At 55.2% G+C, this 18,534-nt stretch overlaps 11 protein-coding genes across 12 annotated transcripts; 7 read left to right on the forward strand and 4 right to left on the reverse strand.

The window, feature by feature from the left end:
• Window positions 1-767: 767 nt before the first annotated feature.
• On the forward strand, window positions 768-2,951 carry H310_06452. Of its 2 annotated transcripts, XM_008871523.1 has the most exons (3): window positions 768-1,152; window positions 1,200-1,263; window positions 1,323-2,951. In XM_008871523.1, the coding sequence occupies exons 1-3, from the start codon at window positions 799-801 to the stop codon at window positions 1,988-1,990; spliced, it is 1,086 nt and encodes a 361-aa protein (XP_008869745.1). In that variant the 5' UTR covers window positions 768-798; the 3' UTR covers window positions 1,991-2,951. The 2 variants fall into 2 exon arrangements, with proteins under 2 accessions (XP_008869745.1, XP_008869746.1); XM_008871524.1 differs by having other exon boundaries at window positions 768-1,263.
• On the reverse strand, window positions 2,288-2,951 carry H310_06453 (hypothetical protein). The gene has a single exon (XM_008871525.1). It carries the CDS (start codon window positions 2,915-2,917, stop codon window positions 2,324-2,326), a length of 594 nt encoding a protein of 197 aa, XP_008869747.1. The 5' UTR covers window positions 2,918-2,951; the 3' UTR covers window positions 2,288-2,323.
• Window positions 2,952-3,576: 625 nt separating this feature from the next.
• H310_06454 (hypothetical protein) lies at window positions 3,577-5,771 on the reverse strand. The gene is made up of 4 exons (XM_008871526.1): window positions 5,658-5,771; window positions 5,492-5,601; window positions 5,134-5,446; window positions 3,577-5,081 (listed from the first exon to the last, which is right to left on the reverse strand). Exons 1-4 carry the CDS (start codon window positions 5,755-5,757, stop codon window positions 4,561-4,563), a joined length of 1,044 nt encoding a protein of 347 aa, XP_008869748.1. The 5' UTR covers window positions 5,758-5,771; the 3' UTR covers window positions 3,577-4,560.
• H310_06455 (hypothetical protein) lies at window positions 3,621-4,646 on the forward strand. The gene has a single exon (XM_008871527.1). The coding sequence runs from the start codon at window positions 3,637-3,639 to the stop codon at window positions 4,483-4,485; it is 849 nt and encodes a 282-aa protein (XP_008869749.1). The 5' UTR covers window positions 3,621-3,636; the 3' UTR covers window positions 4,486-4,646.
• Window positions 5,772-5,867: 96 nt separating the features above from the next.
• On the forward strand, window positions 5,868-6,462 carry H310_06456 (hypothetical protein). The gene has a single exon (XM_008871528.1). It carries the CDS (start codon window positions 5,872-5,874, stop codon window positions 6,184-6,186), a length of 315 nt encoding a protein of 104 aa, XP_008869750.1. The 5' UTR covers window positions 5,868-5,871; the 3' UTR covers window positions 6,187-6,462.
• Window positions 6,463-6,588: 126 nt separating this feature from the next.
• On the forward strand, window positions 6,589-7,585 carry H310_06457 (hypothetical protein). Its single transcript, XM_008871529.1, has one exon. It carries the CDS (start codon window positions 6,608-6,610, stop codon window positions 7,337-7,339), a length of 732 nt encoding a protein of 243 aa, XP_008869751.1. The 5' UTR covers window positions 6,589-6,607; the 3' UTR covers window positions 7,340-7,585.
• A 293-nt stretch (window positions 7,586-7,878) lies between these two features.
• H310_06458 (hypothetical protein) lies at window positions 7,879-8,814 on the forward strand. The gene has a single exon (XM_008871530.1). It carries the CDS (start codon window positions 7,906-7,908, stop codon window positions 8,629-8,631), a length of 726 nt encoding a protein of 241 aa, XP_008869752.1. The 5' UTR covers window positions 7,879-7,905; the 3' UTR covers window positions 8,632-8,814.
• H310_06459 (hypothetical protein) lies at window positions 7,879-9,897 on the reverse strand. Its single transcript, XM_008871531.1, has 6 exons — window positions 9,627-9,897; window positions 9,442-9,573; window positions 9,274-9,389; window positions 9,051-9,221; window positions 8,842-8,991; window positions 7,879-8,779 (listed from the first exon to the last, which is right to left on the reverse strand). Exons 1-6 carry the CDS (start codon window positions 9,861-9,863, stop codon window positions 8,758-8,760), a joined length of 828 nt encoding a protein of 275 aa, XP_008869753.1. The 5' UTR covers window positions 9,864-9,897; the 3' UTR covers window positions 7,879-8,757.
• A 238-nt stretch (window positions 9,898-10,135) lies between these two features.
• Window positions 10,136-11,562, reverse strand: H310_06460 (hypothetical protein). Its single transcript, XM_008871532.1, has 6 exons — window positions 11,199-11,562; window positions 11,000-11,131; window positions 10,823-10,938; window positions 10,565-10,735; window positions 10,354-10,506; window positions 10,136-10,297 (listed from the first exon to the last, which is right to left on the reverse strand). Exons 1-6 carry the CDS (start codon window positions 11,541-11,543, stop codon window positions 10,267-10,269), a joined length of 948 nt encoding a protein of 315 aa, XP_008869754.1. The 5' UTR covers window positions 11,544-11,562; the 3' UTR covers window positions 10,136-10,266.
• A 507-nt stretch (window positions 11,563-12,069) lies between these two features.
• Window positions 12,070-15,960, forward strand: H310_06461 (hypothetical protein). The gene has a single exon (XM_008871533.1). The coding sequence runs from the start codon at window positions 12,105-12,107 to the stop codon at window positions 15,882-15,884; it is 3,780 nt and encodes a 1,259-aa protein (XP_008869755.1). The 5' UTR covers window positions 12,070-12,104; the 3' UTR covers window positions 15,885-15,960.
• A 49-nt stretch (window positions 15,961-16,009) lies between these two features.
• On the forward strand, window positions 16,010-17,831 carry H310_06462 (hypothetical protein; the record flags this gene model as incomplete). The annotated part of the gene is made up of 2 exons (XM_008871534.1): window positions 16,010-16,633; window positions 16,691-17,831. 2 exons carry the CDS (start codon window positions 16,010-16,012, stop codon window positions 17,801-17,803), a joined length of 1,737 nt encoding a protein of 578 aa, XP_008869756.1. The 3' UTR covers window positions 17,804-17,831.
• Between the last annotated feature and the right edge of the window lie 703 nt (window positions 17,832-18,534).

The raw sequence follows: 18,534 nt of genomic DNA on the forward strand, positions 1-18,534 counted from the left end.
ACGAATGATGGTAAGTTTTTATTTGGGGCGGTGCCGCTGGACGATCAGGGCGGCATGGGGGAATGCGCTGTGTGATGACGCTGCCATCCTGTCGCTCAACGTTGCATGCAAGCGCGATTACCGCCGCCGTCGTTGGCTGCAACATCCTCCGCAATACACCTCGATGCAGTAAGGATGCATTGTCTTGCGTGCGAATGGGCCAGACAGCGCGTTGGCCATCGCAGCGTCGATGGCTGGCATGTCCAGGAATTGCCGCAACTTCAGCCCTCCATTTCTCCATGGCATTCCGACTCGATAGCATGGCGTGAATCGAACGACTCTGCATGCATCGAGGTGGTGGTGGATTACAAACTCTGCACACCAGTGAACAACTAGAAGGTAGTCCCGATCGCCTACGTTGGCCATTCTTCGGGCGGCAACGGCACTGGCGCTGCTGCGGACGTTGCATGGCACCGTCGGGATGGAAATGTACGACACATGTGATGGACTCTGTGTCAATGGACGGGCAGCCGACCATGGTTCCACTCTAGTTGCAAGACCGCCAAGCGAAGAGCACAACGCACGCCACGGACAGCCGCCAGACACCTCGACATCGTCCAGTTCTTGCGCATGCTCGGGATAGTCGGCGCAACTCCCATGGAACTACTTGACCTGGTCATCTTCGTCCACGAATACCGGGCAAAGGTGCCACCCACCGCCGCCGCCATCATCTTTGGCCCTCGGTGGTATGGGATTGGCTTAGGTTCGGCCAATCATGGCTGGAGGGTGCCACATCTCAACACGCCGGAAGTGGTTATCATGGCAGCGCGATGCGGTCGGCCCGCCAACAACGACTGGTTCCGTGCGCTCTTTGGCTTCCGCGAGCTTGACTATGCATACGACGACGTGCAGGGAAAGTTCGAGTTGCTAAACGACGCCACTGTGCTTCGCTCGACAGTGAATGGCAAGGCATACACGATTGGGACGTTCGAGTGCATGTCGTTGGGAGCGTTGCGAAGCGCTGGCCGCGACACCGCCGTGGGTGGCGAGACGACAGTACGACACGAAGCGTCCCGAGATGTGTTCTTGGACCACTGCGACACCAACAACAAGGACGCGCTGTTTCAAGCGGCTTCCCAACTAAACTGCTTGGAATTCATGAGTCCGCGCTGCGTACGTGCATCGTTTACGCGACACCACGGTGCTTACACGCCACGTAGGTGCCGGAACAAGGCGTAACACGATATAATCGAGATCTGACGCAGGGACCTGCATGCGCTATCGGTATGCTTGTTGACCTCGATGCTGCTCGACGATATCTTGCACTGACCGGGGGAGTGTAGCGGCCGGTCCTGGCACGGTATACCGCAACTACTTCGTTCCTGTGGGTGGCAGAACTGGCCAAACAGCCACCAGTCAAGTAAACAACCTGGACGACGTCCAAGCGATGCTCGCCAACGACGTGCACAAGTACTTCGACGTCGTCAATGGGTACACGGACTCGACGTCGCGCCAACTTGGCAAACTCAACACGACTGTCCTTTGTGACGACAGCATGCGTGGCAAGCTCTCGGACGCCATCAAAATCGGCCTCCACTGGAACGTCCAAGTCCCGTTTGTGGCGCGGTACATGCCTGTGGCGGCGACACGTCCCATTCACTGTGTGTCGCAAGCGTACTGCTCGGCCATTTCGGTCGGGTACTCGGCCGCCAGCGCACGAGACTGGGCTCCGTTTGCGAAACTCGTCCTGGAAGCATCCTACGAAGCCACGTTGTGGGCAGGGGTCTTGAACTACCAACGCACGGGATGCAACAAAGTGTTTTTGACCGCGGTGGGCGGTGGCGTGTTTGGCAATGCGACGGAGTGGATTGTGGACGCGATTGCGTCGGCGGTCGCGGCAGTCGCACGCTGCGGGCTCGATGTCGTCCTCGTCCATTACCGACGCGTGGACGAGTCGTTCCAGCGTGATCTGGCTGTTGCCTTGAATCGAAAGGGTGCCGGTCACCTTTGACAATGCGCTCGTGTGCACACCCACTCACATAAGTGGCCCTGTCGAATCTATCGATCTTTGAGCCGTCCATCCGTTCCGATGTCGGACGTAGTAGTGTAGTGTCCTTGCGTGCCCAGTGCATTCCAATTCGAGCTAACGTTATTGTGGCATCGCAAAGATGCAGTGCTGGGGCGCGCCAAGAGGCGACTTCTCTGTCATCCGGCCACTCAACTGCGGCAGGAAATATTTTCGATGCACTGGCATGCTCCTTCGCCGTGACTTGAACACACCACGGTCCAGCGCAGTCCGCGTCTCCCACAATTTCTATGCTCGCCTCACGGTCACTGCGTCCTGTCATTCTAATACAGCTAACATTGGCGGTAACTCGGGGTCGGTGTAGTCGACATCTTGAAAGAACACGCGAAGGAGGCGGCACGTGGCGTACACTTGGACTTGGACCGTGGCGGCATGGCTTGTGCCGAATGCATCCTTGCACATGCGGTGGACGTCGAGGCAGACGCGGCGCCAGGACCCTCCCTTTCCGAACGCCAGCGGCATTTGACACGTCGACGCTTGCACACGAGCCAAGCTCCTCGAGTTTGTGATGTGAAACGTGCGGTACGTCTTGGTGTTGTCGACGACTTCGATGTCCAGCGCAAAGTACGCGTCCAGGTTGCGCACAAACAGCACGAGGAACTGCATGACATTGTGGCAACTGAATACGACACGGGCGTCCGGCCCGCGCAGTTCCACGACAGGTTGGTGGACATCGGGGTCGTCGACAACGTGCACAACGTTGTCACCGCCCATTTGATGGCATTCGTCGTCGGCCAAGACGACGGCCGGATGGAGGTCAAGGGGAAGCAGCTCCCCCGTGTCTCCTGGCGGGGCGGGCAGCAGCGGCTCGACCAGCTTATCGTCCCATTCTTCTGGTTCGATGGCTGCCATGATGCGAGGGAGAATCCGTTTCACCGACAAAACCCACTGTCCGTATCGGTTTCATCCAAAGATCGTCGCGGTTTCACCCCATGCTGCAAGCGACTTCTGCGCCAGAAGATGGCAATCGAAGTACGATCGGAACGAGGCGTAAGGGAACGACCAGGGCGCTCTCTATTCCATGGCAACTACCCACACCAGCGACGCACCTGCCAGAAACAATACTGCAGGCATTGTGCCCTCCACGGGCTTGCATTATTGCCGCTAACGTCGCCGTGCAGAGTCCAACGGAGCTGTTGCGACCCGGTAGGTTTCGCTTTCGAGTCCCTTCATCACGCAGAAGTCTGTGCGATGCCGCTAGGCATCGCGTCGACAACATTTGACCGAATTTTCAATATTAGAAAATATATTATAAATATATGTATTCTATAATGATAAGGCTTTATAGATGAAGAAGCACGATATCTTGACCAAACCAAACATAATATATTACTTCAACTTGACAGGACACTCCATCCTTTGGTGTATCAAGCCTGTTTGTGTTGTGTGCTTCGCGATGCTGCATCAGGTTGAGTGCGGCAGCCGTGGCTATGTTGGCTACAAGGCCAACACTGAGTGCAGACGACTCTTGCTCGGCAACACTCATTTTCAACGTCCATAGAGCCTTGCCAACTCCTGCTGCTAGAGGTGAAGCCGACGTTTCAGAACCGGTTACCCCTCACCGCATCGCCATGACCAACACTACAGCGACCGCCGCTGCTTTCTTCGACCGCCATCGAGCTTTGTTCGAGTATGACACGTACGGCGGCCGTGGCACCGCCCCTACCACAACGGCGGAGTTTGTGTTGGCAATGCAGGCATTGGTAACCAGCAGTGCCACGAGCAGCTATGACCATCTCCTCGCTCATATCAACAACGTGCCATCCTCAGACATGAACACAGCCAGCACGCTGAAGCAGTCGTGCGCGTCTCGAGTGGCAAAAGTTGAAGGCTCGTCCACCAACCTAGCGCCACCGTACGTGAAAGCTCAGTGGTACACGGCGGCACAGCAGTCCATGGCACCTCTTTCAGCCACAGTCCACCAGACCTCTGCATCGGTGGGACTGCCGTTCCAATCAAGTCCAACATCCTTCAACATTGCCGCCCGTCCCCAAGGCAATAACATCCAATCTGCCTTAAACGAGCAGCAACCACCACCTCAACGTCCCCAGCAACCGCAGAAGGGACCACTGGCCACAGCAAGTGTTTTAAGCGCCTCCAACACTGTCTCCCCGAGCCATCCACAACCACAATATCATACCCACCATCCACAAACAACGTCAGCGCCTCTCAAGAACACAACACCACTGCTCGACAGCTCGCTGCGCATCACAAGGGGGCGCAAAATCGACTTGGCTCAAAAGATCGAACAGCTCGTTGGGCCTAGGTTTGGCCGCGTCATCGGCCCATCGAACCAAAACCTCCCCCCCAGCATCAAGCGCCGCCTGGACTCGTATCACCGCCTCGATGAGCGCAAGGAAGGTTTGTATCAGCTGCTCAAGGCAGAGTACATTGCGATGCAGGGCAGTCGGCGCCGGTGACACCAGAAGCTGCCATGCACGAATGATACATTCAGGCAACGTCCGGAAGGAGAATGGAGTATTATCTCGCTTGCATCACTCATTCGATGACATAAAGTCGTTCATGACGTTGCGGACTGTGTCGATGTCAGAAAAAAACAGCGACGGGTCACCAGTTGACTGCGTGGACGCGTTGGACGTGGCGTTGGTGGCCGCCATTTGGTATGGAAACCCGGCGCCGCTGGGCTGCATGGAGCCGTTGGACGGCGCCATTTGTGCTTGCAGCACCATTTGACTCGGGTACCCCCCGCCGCCGCCCCCCAGCATGTTTTGGACGAGCGCCGAGTTGAAATTCGCATTGTATAGTTGGTTGTTGTATGCCGCTGCGGCCGCGGCAGCTTGCATGTTGTAGTTGAACAGATTCATTTGATTCAGATCGGCCCCCGCGCCGGAATTGCCGGGGTTTCCCCCGTTCGTATTGTTGGCCATGAGGTACATGTTGGACAAGTCGTTGCCGTTCATGGTCGGGTACCCAGTCATCATTTGGTTCATGTTCATGGGCATCATCTGGCTCATGGCGAGCTGCATCGCTGCCAAGTCGGTCCCGGGGGGAAAGCCTAGACCGACAAAGTCGGTGGTGACTGGGGTTGAATTGGCAGGAATGCGCACCTGCGGGCGAGACAGTCGGAGCAGTTGCGGCATGCTGCTGCATACCGTGGTGTTGCTGTTGTAGTTGCTGTTGTTGTTGTTGCTGCTGTTGTTGCTGCTGTTTCTTCTGTTGCAATTGGGCGGCGGCAGCGGTGTGTTGTTGCTGATGTTGCTTTTGCATTTGCAGCATGTGCTGCTTTTGAAGCAATTGCTGCTGTAAGTGCATCTGTTGCTGCGCTGCCGATACGTCTGCGTTGGTGACGGCAACTGCTGATGGCGCAACTGGAGGGTTTGACGCGGGTACGTTGGAAGCACTGGCATCTTTCTTTGCAATCTATTCGCGGCATGAGATGTCCTGAGACCGGGTCTACAACCTAACCTGATCGTCTGCCAGTGCCGCCAAACGCTCCAGAGACCGTGCAATCTGTTCTTTGTAGCGAACGCACTTGACATGCCAGTCCTTGTACTCGCCCTTCTTGTCCAATGTAGCTATTCACACACCTTTTCGAGTTACAAACGCTAGAGCGTACAGCGCTATCACTTACGCCGACTCTCCAGGAGGGCATTCCATGTGTGCAGCATCTTGTCATTGGCATCGAGAAGCAGTTGAACATCGCCGCCGCGCGGTTGCGTCGTTGTCGCCATGCTTGTTGCGTTTTGGAATGTGTAAGTAGTTTACTTCTATTGGCTAAAATGTTTGAAATGAAATTTGTTTTTGACCAATCAAAACAACCAACGTCCCGCTCCAAATCAATCAAGATGCTGTCAACGAATGGCGCGGTTACAGCACGCGTCAGCGACCCGGATGAGGCGATGACGCTGCCCAAGAGCATCCTGAACGTGATGTATCTGCTTGATCAAGTTCTTCGCGTGGAAATCACGGACGGTCGCATACTGGTCGGCCATTTTCATTGCCTCGACAAGGACAAGAACCTGATTCTCACCGACACCACAGAATACCGATACGCCGCGAAAGACAGTACCCCTCCGTCCGTTCGGCAGCTTGGAATGACTCTCATCCCTGGCCGACATGTTGTGAAGATCGGTCGACAAGTTGATCCGATGTCTTCCTGATGTGTGAGGATATGCTACTAACAACTCCTGCGTGAAGAGGAAGGCGTTCAAGTCGGTGAGGCAGCGATTAGTACAAGTCAATTAAACATGCAACGTCGTCTATGTCATCCAGCATCATGCAACGTAAAGTTACCAAGAGCGAGCCATCGAGATTGTGTTTGCAGGGCATGTATTGCGTTCCCATCGTGCGGCCTGCCTTCACGCAGTGTCGTTCTCCACGTGGCCACGTTGTGCCGGACGCACTTTAATTGAGTAAATCCGTCACTTCTTTTAAATATCACATTCTATTGCGTTAAACCTATTAGAATATATTTGCTCAAAATTTAATGCGTAACACCCATATAGAATGTAGGGTAAAAATATAATCGGAATTGCAATACAGGCGACACTAAAATAAAAATAATTCACTTCTCACCGGAATATGGGGGGGCTCCTCGCGCAGTTGTGCGCGGCGGTCGCGGCGCTGCATGTTGCCGCTGCCTTTGTGACGACGATCCCCGCGTCCCAACGACACTGCTTCAATGAGGAGGTGAAAACGAAGCGAACGGCCCAGCTCCGTGTTGCCGTCATTGAGAGCTACGATCCCGCCGATTATGGCATTCGATTTACTGCGTTCGGTCCGTTTTTGACGTCGCCGTCCGAATCGCAGGCGGACATGAACTTCTTCGACACGATTGTCAGCACTCCTCCGAAGATTAGCTCCACTGGTGCCCAGACTCCGTCGTCGGGCAACGCGTTCAGCTTCAACTCTGAGCACCGCGGTGGATGGTACAAGTTTTGTCTCGAGAACACGCACACGTCATATCAGAAGAAGGTTCTGTTCCATACCGCGTACGGACTCACGACTGATGGCGACTGGGGCAAAGAAGACGAAGCCGAGACAGAAACCAAGCAGATGCACCTCAAGGTCGTCGGGAAGACCCTGTCCAACCTCGAACAGCTCTTTGGCCAGATCAAGTTTGAGCAATTGTACTTGACCGAGCGCAACAAACGGCACTTCGAAACACTCGATAGCAACTCGTCGCGACTGTTTTACTGGACCCTGTTGCAAGTGCTGCTTGTGGCCGTCGTGTACGGCGCGCAGAGCTACATCCTGAAGCAGTGGTTCAGCTCGAATGGCCTTATTGGCACCACGGACCGCCGATGGGCGTAGCAAAGCTGCAGTTAATCATCCATCAAGATCGTGGCCACCACAGAATTCGCGGTTGACATTGCTGTGAGTATGGGAGTATCGCTTCCTCTCCATCCAACGCAACTAACATTAGCAAGAATGGTGCCGTGAAGCAGCCCAGCAACGTTATTGTTGTACTCAATATACTCGAAATATTCGACAAACTTTACAGGGTGTAGAGTAGTATTTCTTAAGAGATGTGATTATTCTGATACAGCTTGATCGGAGAAAACAATGGTTTTGTCCAGCATTTCCACAGACTGGCACAATGATCGGAGATAATAATGATTTTGTCTGGCATTTCCACTGACTGGCACAATGAATTTCTAAGCAATTCGACTACAATTAGAATACTAGTACTTGTTTGACCCTTACATTTGATCTTAAATTCCATCCAAACTGATATTGTTCGATGCTTATTTTTGCTGGATGTGCTGGTTTGATTTGTACATGAAAAACGGATACGGATATTTTTCCGGACTCAACCCAAATATGCAATCCTGGCGGAGCAAAATGCCAAACTTGTTCGAACAACACACGAGAGCATCATGTGGAAGGGTTGGATCGCGACGCTGGTCTGTGGCATGTCGACGGCATTGGTCGTGACTGTTCCAGGGGGACAGCGTGAGTGCTTCATCGAACACATCAAGACGAAGCGAACGGCCTATCTCGAGCTCGCAGTGTTGGAATCGAACGACTTGTACGACATTCGACTCACGGCGTTTGGGCCGTTTACGACGGCGCCGTCCATGACGCAGACCGACATGCAATTCTTCGATTCGCTCGTGACGACGGCATCCCTTGATGAAAAGTCCAAGAACGTGCAGCGCAACGGGTTCAACTTTGACACGGAGCACCGTGGTGGATGGTACAAGTTCTGTCTCGGCAACGAACACTCGTCCAAACCTGGGAAGAAGGTCGACTTTTCTGTGCGTTTTGGGTTAACGAAGGAAGATGACATTGGCGACGAAGACGTTGTCGAAGCCTCGACAAAGGAGATGCATATCGAGACTGTCAAGGCATCGCTGGCTCACCTGCACGATATGTTTTCATCCATCCAGTCCGAGCAAACGTACTACCTCCAACGAGATAAGCGGCATTCGAAGACTGCTGAGAGCAACCAATCCCTCGTCTTCTGGTGGACTCTAGTTCAAGTGTTGTTGGTCGCTATTGTGTACGGCTTACAGAGCCACCTCATGACCAAGTGGTTCAGTGGGAGTGGGCTCTTGACCTCGAGCGGTACGTCGGGGTCGCGCCGAGGATGGGCTCTGTAACCCCGATATGAAGCCAAGGCAGCGTCCGTGTAATGCCAACATGTCGATTCCTTTTAAGCTGGATGCAGTTGTACACGGAAGTGGATAGCCCTTCCTACTCTACTTCTATTTGTTCATTTCGATCCATTACAGACCCATGCGCTGAAAGCTACACAAAGAATTCGTCCAAATGAACAATCTGGCAAAAATGGTGGTGGCCGTCGAACGTACTTGGCTTGGTGCTTCTCAAGCAGCGTTTGCAGCTTGGCCTGGAATGTCGCGTCGTCCTTGTACTTGGCGACTGCAGCGTTCAAGATGGGCTCGGTCACGCGGTACTTGGAATGGCGCTCGAGTGTGTACACCGTCGACTTTTGCACATACCTAGAACGTTTTTAAGCCATCATAGCACCCTTTGTCAACGCGATGGCGCGAACTCGTACAAGTCCTGCCACATGTGCGCTTCTGTCGTGATATCGCGCATGCCGGCCGCCTTGGCTTCCGCCAACGCCTCTTCCATGGCGCGACCAACGCCGTCTAGAACGGCAGCCATTGCCGTCAACGTGTAGTCGGCCGTCACATGAGGCGGGACGTCGACTGTTTCGCCAAGTGGACTACAAGGAAGGAGAGTGAGCAATGTCGTACCAGTTTGGAAGCCGAAAGGACCTGTTGTCGATAACGCGCTGGAAGTTTTCGATAGCGCGACGCACTTCCGGGTCGGTGTGCATCTCGTGCACTGCGGTCTTGATCGCATCTTCGGACAATGCGTGCTTCTCCGCGACCTAGACAGAGCTCTCCGTTGGATGGTTGTATTGGATAGAGATGCCGACGTACGCTAGCCTCGGCCATGCGAACTGCTTCGCCCAATCGCTGCGACAAAATTGCTTTGACTTGCTCCTCGGGGATGTGTTGGCCGATGGATCTTGCTTCCTCCATGACCATGTTAGCTAAATCCGGCAGTTGGGCCTGCACAAGGACCACAAGGTCAGTCGGTGATGCTAGGTTAGTCATCAACTTACCACAATGCCTTCGATCGTCTCAGCGACATCGTTCAAGTACCGCACCAATTGCTTCTTTGACACGGACGAAGTCAACAGAGGCGCCTGGGTCTCTTCAGCGGACGCGTCTTCATCAACAAGCCCTTCTTCTTCCTCACCCTTATATCCTTCGTTGTGAAAGATCTTCGAGATGCTGAGCGCTACGATGGCCAACGCCACTGCGCCGAGCGCAATCACAACTCCCGACGGTCGCACCATGCTAGCAAGTGATTCCTGTTGTCGAAAACGGTGCGCGCCAATGGGATTGACCTTTCTAAATGTATATATTATGCAATTATACAGGTCTACTAGTCCAATCTTCGGGAAACCCGCCATTCAAGAGGGACGCAGAGGATCAAGGAGCCATCGGGTTGGCGATGGTCGAGCCGACGTCCAAGCTGCCATTGCTCGATTTGTCAGCGCGATTGAAAGCTCATTCGATCCGTCGCATCCACAACGCCTGCACAAATGAAGTGGAGCTGGAGAGGACGCGTACACCGTGCACACCAGTTTGTGCGATGTACAAAGCGGTCGCCCCTGCTGCGACGCAAAACGAGAAGGAGAGGGAGGTGGTGTATTGTGATCGCCTGAGATGTCTATCGTCGCGCATGCCTCATCCGTTCTATTCAACTTGCAGTCCCATGCGTTGAAAGCTAGAAACACAGAGTCGTCAGGACAGCGAGACGCGCAGAATGATCGAACGCATTACTTGGCCTGGTGCTTTTCCAGAAGGGCTTGAAGTTTCGCCTGGAACGCCGGGTCCTCTTGGCTGTGCTTGTTGATGGCGGCGTTCAAGATAGGCTCCGTGACGGCGAATTTTTCGTGAATTTCGGCCGTGTATGCGTACGTCTTTTGCATGTAGCTACGTCGAGTATATCCCCCGCTGTTGGTTTCAACGACGTCGACGAACAATGACGTACTTTTCTTGCCACATGTGCCCTTCCAGGTTGACATTCTTCATCCCTGCTTGCTTTGCTTCCGCCAACGCTTCCTCCATCGCGCGACTCACGCCGTCCAGAACCAACGTCATGATCTCGAGCGTTCTGTCCGCGGTCAAATCGGCCGGCACTTCGACCGTTTCCCCCAAAGGACTAGAAGAGATTGTCCGGTCGTTGGTTCGTTCGTTCGTTAGGAAAATATCCGTTCGCCATGGCAACCATCACCAAGTTGAAACATACCTGTTTTCGATCACAGATTGCAACCGCGCAATGGCGGCTTGGACTTTCGGCTCGTGTTGGAGCTCGACCATCGCCGTCTCGATGGCCTCTTGGTCGAACTTGTACTTTCTAGCCAACTACAGCAGTACCTTAGAATGGTTGTATTGCTCATGTGGTGCATGCTATGACAATACGTACGTCTTGGTCAGCCATTTGCACGGCCTGGCCGAGTCGTTCGACCAGCATGGCCTTCACTTGGGCTTCCGTGATTTGCTGGCCCGTCGCGCGCGCTTGCTGCATGACGGCGTCCATTAGTTGCGGCATTTGGCTCTATGCCAAGTGAGCTCCGTAAATACACTTGAGGCGCGTTTCAAGACATCCGTGTATGAGATCGTACCACCAATTCCTCGACGATATCGGCCAGTTCGTTAAAATAACTCGCCAAGTTGTCCTTGTTCACGCCAGTTTGCGACGACGAAGCGTCCCACCAGATCTTTCCCACGCCAGCTGCACCCAACACGGCGGCAACCGCAATCGCAATAGTCGTGACATCACCGCGGACGTGTGCCGGGGTCACACACGCCCGAGGGTATGTCGTCGACATCGACGCAATCCCATGGAGTCGAGGAACGATGGATGCATTTACAGCGGCACCTGGGACGCTCAAAGCAGCCCCAGCAGCAGGTGTCAGCCGCTTGGCGTGCAGGTGGCGCATGGCCGAGGCGGACACGGTGCGGAACATGGTGGACTTTGCAGATGGCAAACGGATGCCATTCACTGTCGTACCCTATCCTCCTCCGAACATTTACCGGATAACAAACTTGATTCGTTGAAAATATGAAGTCTTCGGTACATTCATTGGTTAATTATTGACTTTTACATATTTTGACCAATCAATGGCCTACTGGAATGCATTAGAACCATTCCGCGAAAGGTCGCGAGCGCGGGACCAGGGCATGCGAAGTGTGCGGCGCCCGATTGCAATCGCCGCACATGGACCACAGAGTGTTGTGCCACTCGGACTCACTCGCGCGAGCACGTGGACTGCGCCAAGGCCATTGTGCCCCTTGTGTGGTTGTAGTAGACCTCCTACAACAACCGCATCGTCTGTAACATGCTTCGACTTGATGGCGTGCTGGACTCGTCCAACGAGATATACCTCTCCCATCTTTACGCCGTAGCTTGCATACCACGCTTGCCACAGCGTGACAGGAATAACCTGGCTGGTCAAGGACTCTCCCGTATTCGTTTCGCGCCGGTCTATTTCTGTCACCCATCACGACCTTGACGCCGAGCCACCGTCATGCCGGGCCCTGCGCCTGTATTTAGTGAGCATAGCCCGTCGACGCGCTTCCACGCGTCATCGGACCATGTCCCGCGGCGGCAAATCTCGCTCCACAACCCGTCCATGAATGCTGGCTTTGTCACGAACCACGTCCGGACGCACAAGTACACCCGAGTCACGTTCGTCCCAAAGTTCCTCCTCGAATCGTTCCGGAAAGCAGCCAACGTGTACTTCCTCGTGGTGTGCATCCTCCAGTGCTTCAAGACGATCTCCAACACGAACGGCCTGCCTTCAACGCTGCCGACGCTGGTCTTTATCTTGGTCGTCGACGCCGTGTTTGCCATCCACGAAGACAAGAAGCGGCACGAGGCAGACTACATCGCCAACCACCGCATTGTCCACGTCCTTCGCCCTTCAATGACGTCCGTGGACAAGGCCACCGACGTCATGTTCACACCCACCCCATGGGCCGACCTCTGCGTTGGCAACTACGTCCAGCTCTTTAACCGGGACATCGTGCCCGCAGACATTCTCATCCTTGCGGTGCAACCCCACGTCCCGTCGTCGGGTCGCTGTGATGCTGACGATTCCGACGACCCGCCAGTGGAAACCCTGTGCTACGTCGAAACCAAGTCACTGGACGGGGAAAGCAACATGAAGGTTCGCGAAGCGTTGGGCGCGACAGCGCAAAGGTGTCGTCGGCCACAGGACCTCTTGTCGCTGCGGGGACTCATTGAGGCCGAGCCGCCAAACAACCACACACACAGTTTCAGCGGCGTCGTGACGCTGGACCCGGACGCGCCAGGTGCATCCAAGTCGACGGCCCATTCGATTTCGCTCACCAACATGCTCCTGCGTGGATGCACCTTGCGCAATGTCCGCTCGATCTACGGCGTCGTCGTCAGCACCGGGCAAGACACAAAGATCATGCGAAGCAACAAACCGTCCACGTCAAAAGTGTCTCGGTTGGACGCGTATGTGAACCAGTATGTGGGGGTCCTCATCCTGCTGCTGATCGGGTGCTGTTTGATGGCAGCGACGGGAAACCTCCTCTGGCTCTACTTTCACGCGACCAGTAGCCCGTACTTGGCGCTCAACCCGCCACCAAACTCGACGGCGACCATGGCCGCGCTCGCCACGTATGGCACGACGTTTTTCTACTTTTTTCTCCTCATGTACCAATTCATCCCGATCTCGCTGTACATCTCGATGGCGTCTGTCAAGTACTTTCAAGCGTGCTTTATGATGTGGGATGTCGGCATGTATCACCCCGACACGGACACCCCCGCGCTGGTACGGACCATGGCGCTCAACGAAGAGCTCGGCCAAGTCACGCATGTCTTTTCCGACAAAACCGGTACCCTCACATGCAACATGATGGAATTCCGCCGGTGCTCGATCGGCGGCGTGTCCTATGGCCGCGGCAACACACCAGCCACGGACGTGTCGTGGCCCGCGCCAGCCCACGCGCCAACGCCGCATGTCAACTTTCATGGCCCCGAAATTTACGCCCACATGGACGGCGCCGTCGGCGAGGATCAGGCGAAGCGCATCGACTTGTTCATGACTGTTCTCGCTGTATGCCACACCGTGCTGCCAGAGACAGGTCGTGCGTCCCACGCATCGCATCCTCCCAGTGATGTCGCGAGCCAGTACAGCTCGCACTCGCCGTCGGACACCACCGCGCCCCATTCTGTGACCTACTCTGCCGCCAGTCCCGACGAACAAGCGCTCGTGTGCGCCGCGGCGTTTTTCCAGTATAAATTCGTCGCCCGGACGCAGCGCGCGACGTCCGTGCTCATCCACGACGCCCTCGTCACGTTCGACACGCTCGCGATTTTGGACTTTACGTCCACGCGGAAGCGCATGTCGGTGGTCGTCCGGGCCCCAACTTCCCAAACGATCTACGTGTTTTCGAAAGGCGCGGACGGCGCGATGATGCCGCGGCTTGCAGCGTCCCGAGTCTCGGGGGACCGAACACTGGTCGACGTGACCAACGGGCACATAACCGCGTACGCCAAGGAAGGTCTGCGTACGCTGGTCGTGGCGTACAAGGAGCTCTCTGGCGACGACTTTGCCACGTGGAGCGCCGAGTACGACGCGGCGAAAGCGTCGCTGGACGAGATGGACCGGTTCAAGAACGGAAGAGTCCCCAACGCAATTGACAATTGCATGGATGCGCTCGAAGTGAACTTTCGCCTCCTCGGCGCCACGGCCATCGAAGACAAGCTGCAGGACGGCGTCCCCGACGCTGTCGCCACGTTGGTCGATGCTGGCTTGAAGCTGTGGATGCTGACGGGGGACAAGGACGAGACCGCCATCAACATTGGGTATGCCAGCAACCTCCTTCAGCAGTCCATGCGGTTGGCGACCTTGACGGCCAAGAAATGTCCGACAGCCGCCGCCGTCTCCAGGGAAATCACGGACTACCTCCACCAAGCCAACTCGGTCTGTAGCCCTTCCATGTCGTCGTCCCACGGGTTGTCCCGAGGGCCGTCGATGCGCAGTCGTGCGCCAAGCCTGCGCAGCCGATCACGGACCAAGTCGCACATGACGATGTCCGAGTCGCGGATGTCGGTTCGCAACAAGTCTGCCGATCCCATGGCCCTCGTCATCGACGGCGACTCGGTGTACCATGCCCTCCGCCACTGCCCCGCGCTCTTTCTCAAGCTGGCACAGCAATGCAAGGTCGTGCTGGCGTGCCGTGTCTCACCAGCGCAGAAGGCCGCGCTGGTGGCACTCGTGAAGAACAACGTGCCTTCGTGCCGGACGCTCTCGATCGGAGACGGCGCGAACGACGTCCCGATGATCCAGGAAGCGCACGTTGGCGTCGGCATCTCGGGCCAAGAAGGCATGCAAGCCGTAAACGCGAGCGACTACGCGTTGGCACAGTTCAAATTTCTTCGGAGGTTGCTGCTGATTCACGGCCGCGCCAACTACGAACGCCTGGCCAAGATGGTGCTCTACATTGTGTACAAGAACATGCTCCTTCTTGTCGCGCAATTTACGTTTTCGATGCACACGGGGCTGTCGGGGCAAAAGATGTACCTTGAATTGGGCGTGCAGGTATACAACGTCCTGCTGACGGCGGCGCCGATTGTCGCGCTGGCCGTCATGGACCGAGACGTACGCGACGACATCATCCTGCGGCTTCCCGTGCTGTACCGAAGTGGACCGCTCAACAAGCATCTGAACCATCGCGTGTTTGGTCTGTGGGTTGCCTCCGCGATTGTCGAAGCTGTCACGATCACGTTAGTGTCGCTGGCAGCGCTCGAAAACAGTGGCGGCATCGGCGGCGAAAGCGCGGGCATGTGGTTCATTGGGAACGTCGTGATGGCGCTTGTGGTCGTCGTGGCGAACGTCAAGCTCGTATTTGTGCATCACCGGTTCTTTGTGTTCAACCCAGTGTTGCTCCTGGGGTCCGTCGCGATCTGGGTGGCAACCGCCATCGTCGCGAGCCACGTTCGAGTGCTCTCTGGGAGCAATTGGTTGGACATGGTAGAATTCACGTGTGCCCAGCCTGTTGTGTGGGCCTTAGTACCGTTCGTGGTCGTTCTTGTCGCAGGCTATTCGTTCGTCGCGCGTGCCATTGCTGTGACTTGGTATCCATCCGCGTCCGACATTGTCAAGGAGTTTGTGCTGCTGCAGAAGACGACGAAGAAGGCACCATCACAGCGAGCGTCCAAGATTGCGCCTCATACGAATGGACCACCCGCCCCCGCGACTCGAACCATGCTCAGCGCGATTCCACAGGCTGGCAGCAGCAGCCTCCGCAGTGTCATCGAACAAGAAGCATGACAGCTCGTCTCAATTAATTATTGCGTTCGACCATTTCGACACAAAAGACCAAAAATATATCCGAATAGAACCCGGCAGCATACAAATGTCAAGTATAGCAGGGCAGCGATGCTCATTCTTCGTTTATGCCAGTGCGAAAGATCGCCAGAACTGTGGCCGCGCTGGTTCTGCTGGCGGCGGCCACATTGGTGCATGCAGACGAACCCACGAAACCAACAGTGTGGAAGAGAGGGAATGCGGGCATTGTCCTGCCATCAGCACATCCGAGCACGGCCACGTTACAGCCAACCCCCATCGCCACTGCCATCTTTGCTCCAACTTCAAGCGTCCCGCTCGCTTCGACGTCGGTCGCTCCAGCGACGTCGGACATTGCCAACAAAACGAGCGGTGTGTTTCCAATTACATCAAGTGTTCCAACCTCAGGACCGCTCAACGATCTACCTGCACAAGGCGTGTTCACATACGTTGACCCAACGTTTGGCACGTGCAGTCGCATCCGCATTGCCGAGAGCATTCCAGTGGGAGATTTCGACCTGGCGCCTCTACCCAACACAATTGGCACAGCAGAAGCACTAGCACTGCTCTTCGACAGTGCAGTACGGCAAATTGACATTTGCGCGATGTACTGGAACCTCCTCGGGGCTGCCGATCACACTGCCTTCTCCCCCGACCAAATGAAGGCATTTGGCGCGGATCGGGGCGTCGCTGTCCTTGCATCTTTGCGCCGCGCCGTTCAGCGAGGAGTCATGGTGTGCTGTCTACGCCTTTACCTCCATTTACCGCTTGGCTTATCCTTCGAATCGTAGGTGCGCATCGTTGGTTCTACGACGTTTGCTGCATTTCCAGAGCTTGACGGCCTCAATATCCAACTTCGTCTGTGGGATGCTGCGTATTGGTATGGGGGAGGCATTATGCACCAGAAGCTCGTGCTGGTGGATCAGCAGCACGCATACCTCGGTAGCGCCAACATGGACTGGAAATCGCTCGCGCAAGTGATGGAAGTCGGCGTGCTCATTGAGAAGACTCGCGCGATCGTTCTGGACATGCAACGCTTGTTCAACTTGTGGTGGCTCTGGTCGGACCCGCACCTCATCGACGCGATGGATGCCACGGGTGTGTTGGCGATCTGGCAGCCCGTAGACACGTTTGTCGAGAAATTTCAAGCGGTGCTGCGTGTGCCGCCATGGACGTCGTCGCTCGTACCGTCGGGATGGAGCCAGCCGAACCCGTTCAACGCAACCTATTTGACGTCCCAGTTCAACAAGGACAACGAAATCACAACGGTTTGGAATGGGGAGCGGGCCACTTCCTTTGTGACGGCGGCTCCTGAAGCGGCCACGTCATCCAGTCGCACGTTCGACCTCGACGGACTCATTTATACAATCCAACAGGCGAGGAAAACCGTGAGCCTTAGCGTGATGGACTTCGTCCCGTATGCCACCTACACCATCGATTCGCACGACCACGGGTCCATCTACTGGCCCGACCTCGTCGACGCGATGCTGCAAGTGGTGTATGCCCGGCCTGTGGTCATTCGACTCCTCATTAGCCGATGGGCGCACACAAGCGCGGTCATGATCAAGCACTTGAAGATCGTAGAGACCCAGGCAAGGACGTGCCCGTGCGCAGGCGGAGCGTGCCTCGGCAACATCACCGTGCGACTCTTTGAAGTGCCTGGGTGGGACGACACCGGTGCGAGCCATAAATGGCCTGCGTTCTCACGAGTAAACCATGCCAAGTACATCGTCACAGACAATCGCGCCAACGTCGGCACGAGCAACATGGAATGGGGGTACTTTTACAACACGGCCGGGACGAGCTTCAACACGGACCACTCTGGGATCATCGACACCCTCCAGAAGATCTTCGATCGCAACTGGGACTCGCCCTACTCAAAGCCGCTGTACATGTACCATTAACACTGATATCTCCATTCGCTCTATCGTCTCCATTGCCTCAACATCCCCATGGCGTCCCTCGTCTCGCATGCACGCGGCGTTATGATCAGGGGTGATATTAATAAAACCCCGATTTTTTTCGCCTGACAAATCGGGTTTAAGGTTTTAATCATTAAAACCCGATTCCTGGGTATTAATTAAAACCATGGTTTTATTCATGAGCAAGCGGCAGTGCTTACAGAGAGGGCCGATTTGTGCTGGTACGGGTTAACGTCGTCGGTGTAGAGACTCCACAGGTCACTGTCTTGCCGACTTCGTTTGCGCCCTTCTGAAGCAACATCGTCATTGCCATTGCCGTTCAATGGATCACCGCCTGCGCCATTCCTAGGATAAGCGTTGATATTGCTGTCGTCGGCGATGTCGCTTTCGGTGTCGATGGCCTCCGCCTCCACAACGATGTCGGACATAATCACAAGTCCAATGGAAACTGCCAATTGCCCACCTCTCAACAAGGAGCGCAGTATTAAAACCCGATTTTCCGACACAATCGGGTTTTATATTAAAACTTGAAAAAGACCCGATTGGAAAAAACCAGGGTTTGCCGCCCTTGGTTATGATGGATTCGCCAATGCAATGTATCCGGATAAGGTGTTCGGTCTGGGGCTTGTCCCGCCATATAAAATCAAGCGTACGTCAAGCTTATTTCCTTAAATCAATGCATTTCCATCATATGCTGCCAAATCAAACTCCTA

This window comes from Aphanomyces invadans, assembly GCF_000520115.1.
Source record: "Aphanomyces invadans strain NJM9701 unplaced genomic scaffold supercont1.11, whole genome shotgun sequence".
NCBI lineage: Eukaryota > Oomycota > Saprolegniomycetes > Saprolegniales > Verrucalvaceae > Aphanomyces > Aphanomyces invadans.

Bases quoted from the DNA above. Each gene is read 5' to 3' on its own strand.
- H310_06452 (XM_008871523.1), top strand. From the start codon at position 799: ATGGCAGCGCGATGCGGTCGGCCCGCCAACAACGACTGGTTCCGTGCG. The intron at 1,153-1,199 runs GTACGTGCATCG...CACGCCACGTAG, and splicing joins AATTCATGAGTCCGCGCTGC to GTGCCGGAACAAGGCGTAAC. The intron at 1,264-1,322 runs GTATGCTTGTTG...GGGGGAGTGTAG, and splicing joins GGGACCTGCATGCGCTATCG to CGGCCGGTCCTGGCACGGTA.
- H310_06453 (XM_008871525.1), bottom strand. From the start codon at position 2,917: ATGGCAGCCATCGAACCAGAAGAATGGGACGATAAGCTGGTCGAGCCG.
- H310_06455 (XM_008871527.1), top strand. From the start codon at position 3,637: ATGACCAACACTACAGCGACCGCCGCTGCTTTCTTCGACCGCCATCGA.
- H310_06454 (XM_008871526.1), bottom strand. From the start codon at position 5,757: ATGGCGACAACGACGCAACCGCGCGGCGGCGATGTTCAACTGCTTCTC. The intron at 5,602-5,657 runs GTAAGTGATAGC...GTGTGTGAATAG, and splicing joins TGCCCTCCTGGAGAGTCGGC to CTACATTGGACAAGAAGGGC. The intron at 5,082-5,133 runs GTGCGCATTCCT...TTGTCGGTCTAG, and splicing joins TCCGACTGTCTCGCCCGCAG to GCTTTCCCCCCGGGACCGAC.
- H310_06456 (XM_008871528.1), top strand. From the start codon at position 5,872: ATGCTGTCAACGAATGGCGCGGTTACAGCACGCGTCAGCGACCCGGAT.
- H310_06457 (XM_008871529.1), top strand. From the start codon at position 6,608: ATGGGGGGGCTCCTCGCGCAGTTGTGCGCGGCGGTCGCGGCGCTGCAT.
- H310_06458 (XM_008871530.1), top strand. From the start codon at position 7,906: ATGTGGAAGGGTTGGATCGCGACGCTGGTCTGTGGCATGTCGACGGCA.
- H310_06459 (XM_008871531.1), bottom strand. From the start codon at position 9,863: ATGGTGCGACCGTCGGGAGTTGTGATTGCGCTCGGCGCAGTGGCGTTG. The intron at 9,574-9,626 runs GTAAGTTGATGA...GTCCTTGTGCAG, and splicing joins AGACGATCGAAGGCATTGTG to GCCCAACTGCCGGATTTAGC. The intron at 8,780-8,841 runs GTACGTTCGACG...TTCTTTGTGTAG, and splicing joins CTTGAGAAGCACCAAGCCAA to CTTTCAGCGCATGGGTCTGT.
- H310_06460 (XM_008871532.1), bottom strand. From the start codon at position 11,543: ATGTTCCGCACCGTGTCCGCCTCGGCCATGCGCCACCTGCACGCCAAG. The intron at 11,132-11,198 runs GTACGATCTCAT...CACTTGGCATAG, and splicing joins ATATCGTCGAGGAATTGGTG to AGCCAAATGCCGCAACTAAT. The intron at 10,298-10,353 runs GTAATGCGTTCG...CTGTGTTTCTAG, and splicing joins CTGGAAAAGCACCAGGCCAA to CTTTCAACGCATGGGACTGC.
- H310_06461 (XM_008871533.1), top strand. From the start codon at position 12,105: ATGCCGGGCCCTGCGCCTGTATTTAGTGAGCATAGCCCGTCGACGCGC.